A 13,956-nucleotide genomic window follows, 5' to 3' on the forward strand; every position below is an offset into this window, starting at 1 on the left:
ATATATATATATATATATATATATATATATATATATATATATATATATATATATATATATATATAGGGAAAATAATCTGGACGGGGACAGATACTCTGCAGACGATTGTTCTGATCCAAATCACCATGAACAGTCTTTTGGAGTCAGATCTCAGGTGATAAGTGCTGCATGTGGTAGGGGTGAGGAGCTTGTTCAGATAGACGGGTAGCTTGCCCAGAAAGTATTTGAAGGCAAGACAGGAAAGATGAACTTTGCGTCTACACTCAAGTGATGACCAATCTAGTTCTCGGGGCATTTGGCAGTGATGTGTGTTTTAGTTACATTATAACGTTTGTATTTGCTGTACACTGTACGGTGGAGGGTTGTTGTCACTTTTTTTTACACACCATAACTTATTTCGTGTTTGGTTATATGTGACTCCCATTGAAACCAATGATATTAGCACTGTTTAGTCAACCTGGCCCACTGATGCCCAGCGACACAGGGTAAAATAGTATCCTCTCTGTGATTGCCATCGCATGGTCTGGGCCCCAGCAAAGCAGACGCTGCAGTTGCAGCGTCTGGACACTAGATGTCCCTGTTTGTTGGCTTCCCATCCATTGACCATGGAAGGTGTTGTAGCGATTAACAATTTTGTGTTAATTTGCACTCACAAAACCTCCCCCCATAGAAAACAAACAATTTAGAAATATAATTCAGATTATAATCCTCTTCCTTCTACAAATGTAACCAGACCTCAAGCAAAGATTTGGCTGTTTGGGGGTTCATTTGGAAAGGAAGAATCCTCCTTTTGTTGTCGCCTGTGAATGGGACGGGGGGACCAATACAGATAAGGAGAGAGGAGAGAGACTTACAGAAGGCTTGTAGAGAAGGATTCGGATATCAGCCAGGTGAGGAGGGGTCTTCGTTAGTTTGGCAAAGGCGTGTGTGAGGTTGGAGAAGACAACCTGAAAGCTGAGATCCGCCTCTACCCCACATGGGAACGTCACCATCCGATGTGGCAGCTCTGGAGAACACAGGGAGGAGGTCTTTAGAAGAACATCACTTCTATTCATAAAGGTGCTAGAGACAATCAAAAGTTGTGGTCTTCACAGACCTCCATGTCCTCCCCACCACGTGGAAATGAAGGACACGTTTATTGTATGAACAAATTCTAATGCTGCAGATACATTACACACTGATACATACAGGAGTGGGGACACACAAACACACTGATACACATATTACACACACATATGAACATGAACACTCTGAAACCCACACATATATTAACAAACTGATACATACAAGAGTTGGGACACAAACACACTGATACACACATATAAACACACACGGCAACATACTGATACACACACATTAACACACACACACGAACACTCTGAAACACACACATGAACACTGAAACACATACAAACACACATTAACAAACTGATACACACACTGAAACTTACACATTAAGAAACTCATACACACATAGTACACACACATGGCCACACTTCTACACACATTAACACACAGATAGACACACACACACATTAAGACACTGGTACATAGTACATCTTTAAACCATACAAGCTCTCGCTGATCTACTACTTCTGCCTTCTGATCGGCCCAACGTGTTCCGCTTCGTCTTTATAGTCAGTTAACCCTTCACTCCCCCCCCAATCCAACCCCTTCCCTCCCCCCGCCTTACCGCTGCACTGGTCCCACTGTCTCAGATACTCCGCCGCGCTGCCCGTAGTGCAAATTGTGTCAGTTAGTGCTCGTGCCTCTTTTAGAGTGTGTTTTATCTCCATCACCTGCTTGTCCATCACCAGAGGGTCCCTGCCAATATCTGGAAGAGGGACAAAGAGTTCTCTGGTTACACACCGGCTTTAGGGCAGTATAGGTCAGTGTGTCCCACTGGTGCCCCTGAAAAATCTCCCAGAATGACTAGAGTAAAGCCTTCCATGGTCCTTCCACACGTCTCCTGATGACCCATACCTTCCAGGACATCTTCCAGCATGTGAGTCACTTTCTTGTCCTCCAGGATGTGTTTCTTCAGATACTTCATGAATATCCCAGAGCTGAATTCCCCGTCCTGAACCTCGTACGCTTCCGCGTCCTCACTCCTAACCAGAAGAGAGACCCGCTGAATTAGCTCGCCCAACGAGAGTCGAGTCTCGTACTGCTGGAAATGAGCAGACTCTGGGCATGGAAACATCTAGGGGCCAAAACATGTGAGGTTTGGGGGTTCAGGCCCAAAAAGTCAGTTTTGAAGCAAAAACAAGTGAGTTTGGGAATTTGTAGACCAAAGTCAAGATTTGAATGGAAAGTAACGGACATTTTAAAGCTCCCTATTAAATATGGTTTTCATGCCACTCTCAAACTGAATGGAAAATTGGATGAGCCTTATCACAATAATATGCGTTTATGCAGCCACCTCTGGTGTGGGGTAGAGGGAGATAGAGAGAGAGACAAAGAGAGAGAGATAGAGAGAGGTTTCACACCAGAGGTGGCTGCATTTACTAATTTAATGTATAATGCTAATATACACACACATTCACATGTACATGTGTTTGTGTGTCTGATAGAGTGAAACCCCTAAAATGACCCAGTGGGCGCACTCTGAATTGGAATCCAACAAGAACACCATAACCACTACACCCCTACGACCCCTCCTTCCTGTGCTGCTCATATCCCAGGGATACCGTTCCTATCATATGACTTACGTGGCGTATCCGTACACTGTGTTTCCCCACGGCTTGGTGGGAGTCACTTTGGAGAGAGCGCAGTCGGAGTTGTACCTGGGGAATACATTGAGATGTCACTGACTTGCAGGGGATACGGTCACTCTCATGAGGACAAGTTTCACTCACATGGGGATACTATCACTCATATGGGGACATGGTCACTCACACGGGAACACGGTCAATCTCATGGGGACACAGCCAATCTCATGGGGACACGGTCAATCTCATGGGGACACGGCCACTCACACGGGACAGGGTCAATCTCATGGGGACACGACCACTCATACGGGGACACGATTAATCTAATGGGGAACACGGCCACTCATGAAACACGGTCAATCTCATGGGGACTCGGTCAATCTCATGGGGACACGGTCAATCTCATGGGGACACGGCCCATCTCATAGGGACACATTCACTCACATGGGTACACGGCCACTCACACGGGGACACGGTCACTCCTGGGGAAACGGCCAATCTCATGGGGACACGGTCAATCTCATGGGGACACAGTCAATCTTGTGGGGACACTCATGGGGACACGGCCACTCACACGGGACAGGGTCAATCTCATGGGGACACGACCACTCATACGGGGACACGATTAATCTAATGGGGAACACGGCCACTCATGAAACACGGTCAATCTCATGGGGACTCGGTCAATCTCATGGGGACACGGTCAATCTCATGGGGACACGGCCCATCTCATAGGGACACATTCACTCACATGGGTACACGGCCACTCACACGGGGACACGGTCACTCCTGGGGAAACGGCCAATCTCATGGGGACACGGTCAATCTCATGGGGACACAGTCAATCTTGTGGGGACACTCATGGGGACACGGTCAATCTCATAGGGACACGGCCACTCACACAGGGACACGGTCACTCTTGTGGGGACACGGTTACTCTCGTGGGGACACGTCACTCTTGTGGGGACACTCATGGGGACAGTCACACACATGGGGAAACAGTCTTTCAAATGGGGACACGGTCACTCACATGGGAACACTGTCACTCATGGGGATATGGTCACTCACATGGGGACAATGGTCACTTATGGGGACATGGTCGCTCTCATAGGGACCGTCACATGGGGACACGGTCACTCTCGTGGGGACACGGTCACTCGTGGGGACATGGTCACTCTCGTGGGGACACAGCCACTCTCAGGTGGACAGTCACACGGGACATGGTCACAATGGTGTAATGCATCGGTGTGCAAACTGGGGGGTGCTAGATTTTCTGGGGGGGCACCGCAGTTATAGAGGTCCCGTGCTCCCCCCATGGCATTTAAATTAAATGCCGGGGGACCACGTGAGGCCTTTATAACACACCTTCCCTTCCAGCGACATGTCGTTCGGGTAACCATGAGTCAAATGACGCATGACGTCATGTAACCATGGGGGGGCACAAGGCGCTGAGTAGAGCAGGCAGGGGTGTTCCAAATTCAGGGTCGTACCATTTCCTGCAGGTGTATAAGCGCACTACGTTCAGGGCGTACCATTTCCTGCAGGTGTATAAGCGCACTACGTTCAGAGCGTACCATTTCCTGCAGGTGTATAAGCGCACTACGTTCAGGGCGCACCATTTCCTGCAGGTGTATAAGCGCACTAAGTTCAGGGCGTACCATTTCCTGCAGGTATATAAGAGCACTACGTTCAGGGCGTACCATTTCCTGCAGGTGTATAAGAGCACTACGTTCAGGGCGTACCATTTCCTGCAGGTGTATAAGGGCACTACGTTCAGGGCGTACCATTTCCTGCAGGTGTGTAAGAGCACTACGTTCAGGGCGTACCATTTCCTGCAGGTGTATAAGGGCACTACGTTCAGGGCGTACCATTTCCTGCAGGTGTATAAGAGCACTACGTTCAGGGCGTACCATTTCCTGCAGGTGTATAAGAGCACTACGTTCAGGGCGTACCATTTCCTGCAGGTGTATAAGAGCACTACGTTCAGGGCGTACCATTTCCTGCAGGTATATAAGAGCACTACGTTCAGGGCGTACCATTTCCTGCAGGTGTATAAGAGCACTACGTTCAGGGCGTACCATTTCCTGCAGGTGTATAAGAGCACTACGTTCAGGGCGTACCATTTCCTGCAGGTGTATAAGAGCACTACGTTCAGGGCGTACCATTTCCTGCAGGTGTATAAGAGCACTACGTTCAGGGCGTACCATTTCCTGCAGGTGTATAAGAGCACTACGTTCAGGGCGTACCATTTCCTGCAGGTGTATAAGAGCACTACGTTCAGGTCGTACCATTTCCTGCAGGTGTATAAGAGCACTACGTTCAGGGCGTACCATTTCCTGCAGGTGTATAAGAGCACTACGTTCAGGGCGTACCATTTCCTGCAGGTGTATAAGAGCACTACGTTCAGGGCGTACCATTTCCTGCAGGTGTATAAGAGCACTACGTTCAGGGCGTACCATTTCCTGCAGGTGTATAAGAGCACTACGTTCAGGACGTACCATTTCCTGCAGGTGTATAAGAGCACTACGGTCAGGGCGTACCATTTCCTGCAGGTGTATAAGAGCACTACGTTCAGGGCGTACCATTTCCTGCAGGTGTATAAGAGCACTACGTTCAGGGCGTACCATTTCCTGCAGGTGTATAAGAGCACTACGTTCAGGGCGTACCATTTCCTGCATGTGTATAAGCGCACTACGTTCAGGGCGTAACATTTCCTGCAGGTGTATAAGAGCACTACGTTCAGGGCGTACCATTTCCTGCAGGTGTATAAGAGCACTACGTTCAGGGCGTACCATTTCCTGCAGGTGTATAAGAGCACTACGTTCAGGGCGTACCATTTCCTGCAGGTGTATAAGAGCACTACGTTCAGGGCGTACCATTTCCTGCAGGTGTATAAGAGCACTACGTTCAGGGCGTACCATTTCCTGCAGGTGTATAAGAGCACTACGTTCAGGGCGTACCATTTCCTGCAGGTGTATAAGAGCACTACGTTCAGGGCGTACCATTTCCTGCAGGTGTATAAGAGCACTACGTTCAGGGCGTACCATTTCCTGCAGGTGTATAAGAGCACTACGTTCAGGGCGTACCATTTCCTGCAGGTGTATAAGAGCACTACGTTCAGGGCGTACCATTTCCTGCATGTGTATAAGCGCACTACGTTCAGGGCGTAACATTTCCTGCAGGTGTATAAGAGCACTACGTTCAGGGCGTACCATTTCCTGCAGGTGTATAAGAGCACTACGTTCAGGGCGTACCATTTCCTGCAGGTGTATAAGCGCACTACGTTCAGGGCGTACCATTTCCTGCAGGTGTCTAAGAGCACTACGTTCAGGACGTACCATTTCCTGCAGGTGTATAAGAGCACTACGTTCAGGGCGTACCATTTCCTGCAGGTGTATAAGAGCACTACGGTCAGGGCGTACCATTTCCTGCAGGTGTATAAGAGCACTACGGTCAGGGCGTACCATTTCCTGCAGGTGTATAAGTGCACTACGTTCAGGGCGTACCATTTCCTGCAGGTGTATAAGAGCACTACGTTCAGGGCGTACCATTTCCTGCAGGTGTATAAGAGCACTACGTTCAGGGCGTACCATTTCCTGCAGGTGTCTAAGAGCACTACGTTCAGGGCGTACCATTTCCTGCAGGTGTATAAGCGCACTACGTTCAGGGCGTACCATTTCCTGCAGGTGTATAAGAGCACTACGTTCAGGACGTACCATTTCCTGCAGGTGTATAAGAGCACTACGTTCAGGACGTACCATTTCCTGCAGGTGTATAAGAGCACTACGTTCAGGGCGTACCATTTCCTGCAGGTGTATAAGCGCACTACGTTCAGGGCGTACCATTTCCTGCAGGTGTATAAGAGCACTACGTTCAGGGCGTACCATTTCCTGCAGGTGTATAAGAGCACTACGTTCAGGGCGTACCATTTCCTGCAGGTGTATAAGAGCACTACGTTCAGGGCGTACCATTTCCTGCAGGTGTATAAGAGCACTACGTTCAGGGCGTACCATTTCCTGCAGGTGTATAAGAGCACTACGTTCAGGGCGTACCATTTCCTGCAGGTGTATAAGAGCACTACGTTCAGGACGTACCATTTCCTGCAGGTGTATAAGAGCACTACGTTCAGGGCGTACCATTTCCTGCAGGTGTATAAGAGCACTACGTTCAGAACGTACCATTTCCTGCAGGTGTATAAGAGCACTACGTTCAGGGCGTACCATTTCCTGCAGGTGTATAAGAGCACTACGTTCAGGACGTACCATTTCCTGCAGGTGTATAAGAGCACTACGGTCAGGGCGTACCATTTCCTGCAGGTGTATAAGAGCACTACGTTCAGGGCGTACCATTTCCTGCAGGTGTATAAGAGCACTACGTTCAGGGCGTACCATTTCCTGCAGGTGTCTAAGAGCACTACGTTCAGAACGTACCATTTCCTGCAGGTGTATAAGAGCACTACGTTCAGGGCGTACCATTTCCTGCAGGTGTATAAGAGCACTACGTTCAGAACGTACCATTTCCTGCAGGTGTATAAGAGCACTACGTTCAGGGCGTACCATTTCCTGCAGGTGTATAAGAGCACTACGTTCAGGGCGTACCATTTCCTGCAGGTGTATAAGAGCACTACGTTCAGGGCGTACCATTTCCTGCAGGTGTATAAGAGCACTACGTTCAGGGCGTACCATTTCCTGCAGGTGTATAAGCGCACTACGTTCAGGGCGTACCATTTCCTGCAGGTGTATAAGAGCACTACGTTCAGGGCGTACCATTTCCTGCAGGTATATAAGAGCACTACGTTCAGGGCGTACCATTTCCTGCAGGTGTATAAGAGCACTACGTTCAGGACGTACCATTTCCTGCAGGTGTATAAGCGCACTACGTTCAGGGCGTACCATTTCCTGCAGGTGTATAAGAGCACTACGTTCAGGGCGTACCATTTCCTGCAGGTGTATAAGAGCACTACGTTCAGGGCGTACCATTTCCTGCAGGTGTATAAGAGCACTACGTTCAGGACGTACCATTTCCTGCAGGTGTATAAGAGCACTACGTTCAGAACGTACCATTTCCTGCAGGTGTATAAGAGCACTACGTTCGGGGCGTACCATTTCCTGCAGGTGTATAAGAGCACTACGTTCGGGGCGTACCATTTCCTGCAGGTGTATAAGAGCACTACGTTCAGGGCGTACCATTTCCTGCAGGTGTATAAGAGCACTACGTTCAGGACGTACCATTTCCTGCAGGTGTATAAGCGCACTACGTTCAGGGCGTACCATTTCCTGCAGGTGTATAAGAGCACTACGTTCAGGGCGTACCATTTCCTGCAGGTATATAAGAGCACTACGTTCAGGACGTACCATTTCCTGCAGGTGTATAAGCGCACTACGTTCAGGGCGTACCATTTCCTGCAGGTGTATAAGAGCACTACGTTCAGGGCGTACCATTTCCTGCAGGTGTATAAGAGCACTACGTTCAGGACGTACCATTTCCTGCAGGTGTATAAGAGCACTACGTTCAGGACGTACCATTTCCTGCAGGTGTATAAGAGCACTACGTTCAGGACGTACCATTTCCTGCAGGTGTATAAGAGCACTACGTTCAGGGCGTACCATTTCCTGCAGGTGTATAAGAGCACTACGTTCAGGGCGTACCATTTCCTGCAGGTGTCCAAGAGCACTACGTTCAGGGCGTACCATTTCCTGCAGGTGTCTAAGAGCACTACGTTCAGGACGTACCATTTCCTGCAGGTGTATAAGAGCACTACGTTCAGGGCGTACCATTTCCTGCAGGTGTATAAGAGCACTACGTTCAGGGCGTACCATTTCCTGCAGGTGTATAAGAGCACTACGTTCAGGACGTACCATTTCCTGCAGGTGTATAAGAGCACTACGTTCAGGGCGTACCATTTCCTGCAGGTGTCTAAGAGCACTACGTTCAGGACGTACCATTTCCTGCAGGTGTATAAGAGCACTACGTTCAGGGCGTACCATTTCCTGCAGGTGTATAAGAGCACTACGTTCAGGGCGTACCATTTCCTGCAGGTGTATAAGAGCACTACGTTCAGGACGTACCATTTCCTGCAGGTGTATAAGGGCACTACGTTCAGGGCGTACCATTTCCTGCAGGTGTATAAGAGCACTACGTTCAGGGCGTACCATTTCCTGCAGGTATATAAGAGCACTACGTTCAGGGCGTACCATTTCCTGCAGGTGTACAAGAGCACTACGTTCAAGCCGTACCATTTCCTGCAGGTGTCTAAGAGCACTACGTTCAGGGCGTACCATTTCCTGCAGGTGTATAAGGGCACTACGTTCAGGGCGTACCATTTCCTGCAGGTGTATAAGGGCACTACGTTCAGGGCGTACCATTTCCTGCAGGTGTATAAGAGCACTACGTTCAGAACGTACCATTTCCTGCAGGTGTATAAGGGCACTACGTTCAGGGCGTAACATTTCCTGCAGGTGTATAAGAGCACTACGTTCAGGGCGTACCATTTCCTGCAGGTGTAAGAGCACTACGTTCAGGGCGTACCATTTCCTGCAGGTGTATAAGAGCACTACGTTCAGGGCGTACCATTTCCTGCAGGTGTATAAGAGCACTACGTTCAGAACGTACCATTTCCTGCAGGTGTATAAGGGCACTACGTTCAGGGCGTACCATTTCCTGCAGGTGTACAAGAGCACTACGTTCAAGCCGTACCATTTCCTGCAGGTGTCTAAGAGCACTACGTTCAGAACGTACCATTTCCTGCAGGTGTATAAGAGCACTACGTTCAGGGCGTACCATATCCTGCAGGTGTATAAGCGCACTACGTTCAGGGCGTACCATTTCCTGCAGGTGTCTAAGAGCACTACGTTCAGGGCGTACCATTTCCTGCAGGTGTATAAGAGCACTACGTTCAGGGCGTACCATTTCCTGCAGGTGTATAAGAGCACTACGTTCAGGGCGTACCATTTCCTGCAGGTGTATAAGAGCACTACGTTCAGGGCGTACCATTTCCTGCAGGTGTATAAGAGCACTACGTTCAGGACGTACCATTTCCTGCAGGTGTATAAGAGCACTACGTTCAGGACGTACCATTTCCTGCAGGTGTCTAATAGCACTACGTTCAGGGCCGTCTTCCTCTCTTGCATCCGCTGCAGGATGTTTTGGACACTAATGCAGTTCTCGGGTCTGTACGGCTGGGGGGCGTCGATGGGAACCATGTAATTCCTCCCGGAGCGCTCGTATCCGTGACCGGCGTAGTAAAATAACCCTGCGGGGTCACACAGAGTAGGGTTAAAGAGGCAGTATGGAGAAAGGTCTGCGCATGCGCACTGTCCCATTATCTGTTTGCGGCGCATGTGAGAAGCACGGTAATTGCGGTTAGGGTAAGGGATTAGGGTAAGGAGTTAGGGGATTAGAGTACTGTGTTTTAGAATAAGGGGTTATAGGGTAAGGTGTTTGGATTTTTAGGGTAGGGGGTAGCTGTGACGGTCGTGAGGATTTGGCCTGGGATTAAAGGGGTTACACCCCAATTGGCCACCCTCTACTTTCACCTGGGAAGCAAGGGGTTAACTGGGCTGAGGTCCAGAAATGTGATTTAACCCTTGTTCTAACATAAAAATGTATATTCCCCTGTTCGCATGTTTTATGGTTATGCCAGTGACAGTTTAAGAAAATACAACTGTACAGTATTGTGTCTTTTCAGAAACTCTGGACTTCAAAAGGGCTTGATTGAAGTTGAATGTGAAAGGCAGAAGGGGTTTTAGTGTACAGTATGTTAATGTTAAAACAGTGATTCTAGCCCTGTGCTTAAATTACCCTCAAAGATGCCTGCCTACTAAATGCAAATGGTCAGGACAGCGACCAAATGGGTAGGAAGCAGCCCCTGATCAAAGGCTACCTGTTTGCAGGAAGCTGGAGTGGATTGTGAGCCTTATAACTCACACTTACAAAGGTCTCTGATTCAGGAGGTCTGGGCATTAGGTGTGAAATCTAAAACCAGGTGACAAATGTCCCCCACCCAGGGGTCCCTGCTTCAAAGGGTTTATTGATGGGAGCAAGGGGGCGGTTACACCAGGAGATATCACAATGGGTGACCTTATTAAATATAAGAATATTATGAGATGTCCTTGGCTGAACGTGCTAAGAGTTACATAGGTGTATTCGTGGGACTTAGCCCCAACTAATGATTCTAATCACTTGATATCTAACAGATACTAAGAGCCAGATATTAGTATCTCTCTTAATTTTAATATTACACGGTAATATTTGGTCTCATTGGGACCGTCAGGTGTGACGGAATGTATTAATATTTCTCGCGTGCCAGTAAGTATTACTGAACTGAAGTTATGAAGTTATTTACAGGGTATATGGAATTTTGGTTGTGTTCTCTTATGGTAATAAGCAGGAAGAACATCCTGCTGGAATTTACAAAGCCTGGTGATCAAAGGCTCAATTGCCTAATTGTGTATGCGGGACCCCAGAACTGTTTGGGTTTTAAATGTGATACTTCACACTTCAATGGAAGCCAAAAGCGACTTCAAAAAGCTTCAAAGAGATGTTTGCTAGACAGCGCGGCATCTTGAATGTAAGAGAAGGGTTAAAATGGTATATAAGCCAGAGTCACGCCTTACTCATTGTCTTCATGTCTGCATGTCTTCATGTCTGCATGTCTTCATGCAATGTCTTGGGATGATGAAGATTTGCTGTATGAACTGCCAGTCCAGATGTGACTGTTTCATCATTTCCATCTTTAAGTAAGTGTCTATATTTTGCCTGTTATTTGTATAATCTGTTGTGTTCACCTTTATCAAGGAATAAATTATATTTTATCATATCTAAGTCTCATCCCAGTTCAACCCATATATATATATATATTATATATTATATATATTTTTGTGTAAATTACAGCCTGCCATAAAGTCACCGTGACAGTAGCGTTAGTATTAGGGGTTAAGATTAGGGGGTTTTAGGGTAAGGTGTTCGGTTAGGGGCTTACCTTGGTCGCGATGTGGGTGGCGGCAAGAGGTCCCTGCGGCGAGGTGAGTGGTGTCTAAACGCCGGCGGCGACTCGGTCACGGCAAAATGGCCGTGACCAAAATGTCCTAGACTGTAACTGCTCCTATTTCCTGCACAAACTCCTGCTCAGCGCACAATGATATCACACAAAAGGGAGATCACCTGCCTCCCGGGTCTCAGCACACAGTGATATCCTCCCCCTCCCGGGTCTCGGCACACAGAGATATCCCCCCCCTCCCTCCCTCCCGGGTCTCAGCACACAGAGATATCCCCTCCTCCCGGGTCTCAACACACAGAGATATCCCCTCCTCCCGGGTCTCAGCACACAGAGATATCCCCCCCTCCCGGGTCTCAGCACACAGATATCCCCCCTCCCAGGTCTCAGCACACAGAGATATCCCCCCCTCCCGGGTCTCAGCACACAGAGATATCCCCCCCCCCTCCCGGGTCTCAGCACACAGAGATATCCCCCCCCCTCCCGGGTCTCAGCACACAGATATCCCCCCCCCCTCCCGGGTCTCAGCACACAGAGATATCCCCCCCTCCCGGGTCTCAGCACACAGAGATATCACCCTCCTCCCGGGTCTCAGCACACAGAGATATCCCCCCCTCCCGGGTCTCAGCACACAGAGATGCTCCGTGTGCTCCATCCTGATAACGCCGTGTGCACCATCCTGATAACTCTTTACAGATGGACAATGACCCAAAACATACTGCGAAAGCAACCCAGGAGTTTTTTAAGGCAAAGAAGTGGAATATTCTGCAATGGCCGAGTCAATCACCTAATCTCAACCCGATCGAGCATCCATTTCACTTGCTGAAGACAAAACTTAAGGCAGAAAGACCCACGAATAAACAACAACTGAAGACAGCTGCAGTAAAGGCCTGGCAAAGCATCACAAAGGAGGAAACCCAGCGTTTGGTGATGTCCATGCGTTCCAGACTTCAAGCACTCATTGCCTGCAAAAGATTCTTGACAAAGTATTAAAAATGAACATTTTATTTATGATCGTGCTAATTTGTCCAATTACATTTGAGCCCCTGAAATAAGGGGACTGTGTATGAAAATGGTTGCAATTCCTAAATGTTTCATACGATATTTTTGTTCAACCCCTTGAATTAAAGCTGAAAGTCTGCACTTCTATTGCATCTTGGTTGTTTCATTTCAAATCCATTGTGGTGGCGTACAGAGCCAAAATTATGAAAATTGTGTCAGTGTCCAATTATTTCCGGACCTAACTGTATGTCAAAGGATTATGTCGGTTCGCACTTCGAAAGACACCCCGTAAAGATAATCGTGTAGCATATCTACAACAGCCCACTTGAGCGCTAGGAATTCCAGTTTATGGACTGGGTAGTTCTGCTCGCTCGCCGTCAGACTGCGACTTACATATGCTACCGGCCGGAGGCCTGCAAGGTATTTTCGGTGTAATACCGCTCCCAGTCCGCTGAAGCTGGCGTCCACGTGCAGGATGTACGGTTGCTCCGTGTCTGCATAGGCCAAGACAGGGGCTTCAGTGAGACCCTTCTTCAGCCCTGTGAAGGCCTTCTCGCAGGCGGAAGTCCATTTGTCCCCGAGCGGTGTTTGCGGGGTTGCTGCTTTTTGCCGAGGCTCTTCTGGGTAGGTTTTCAACAGATTATTGAGGACTTTGGCTGGAGTATCCCTCTATGAATCTTAGGTAGTAGCCGCAAAACCCCAGGAAGATTCGTAGCTCCATCACGTTATCTGATCTGAGCCTGTTCACTAAGGCTTCGACCTTAGTGGGGTCGGTAGCGACTCCTTCTGCGGGCACTATGTGGCCCACATACGTGACCGAAGTGCGGCAGAAGCGACATTTGTCCAGGGACAACTTCAGGTCTTCTTTTCCCAGTTGATCTAGAACCTTCAGAAGGTGTTCTTCGTGCTCTTCTACTGTTCTCCGAAACACTATGATATCGTTCACATAGACCAGACATTTCCAGGGATTCATGTCCCCGATGGTCCTTTCCATCAGTCTCTGGAAAGTTGCAGGTGCACCACAGATACCTTGGGGCATCCGGGTGAACAGGTAAAATCCAAGGGGGCAGACAAACGCTGTCTTCTCCTGGTCTTCGGAGCTCATGGGTACATGGTAGTAACTAATATTGACAGATTTACTATAAATCATTCTTCCTGTTATTACACAGGTTATATGAAACAGAAGATGTTGCCGCTCTCCACCAATAATATACAATGTAAAAAATAGGGTGCATACGGGATAACTTG

General features: G+C 48.5%; 1 protein-coding gene across 1 annotated transcript; it reads right to left on the reverse strand.

Annotated features, from left to right (window-relative positions):
* Positions 1 to 764: 764 nt before the first annotated feature.
* Positions 765 to 11,887, reverse strand: LOC142483054 (mucosa-associated lymphoid tissue lymphoma translocation protein 1-like). The gene is made up of 5 exons (XM_075583131.1): positions 9,786 to 11,887; positions 2,712 to 2,786; positions 1,984 to 2,111; positions 1,694 to 1,834; positions 765 to 1,006 (listed from the first exon to the last, which is right to left on the reverse strand). Exons 1-5 carry the CDS (start codon positions 10,049 to 10,051, stop codon positions 765 to 767), a joined length of 852 nt encoding a protein of 283 aa, XP_075439246.1. The 5' UTR covers positions 10,052 to 11,887.
* Between the last annotated feature and the right edge of the window lie 2,069 nt (positions 11,888 to 13,956).

The sequence above is a fragment of the Ascaphus truei genome, unplaced genomic scaffold, assembly GCF_040206685.1.
Source record: "Ascaphus truei isolate aAscTru1 unplaced genomic scaffold, aAscTru1.hap1 HAP1_SCAFFOLD_2895, whole genome shotgun sequence".
NCBI lineage: Eukaryota > Metazoa > Chordata > Amphibia > Anura > Ascaphidae > Ascaphus > Ascaphus truei.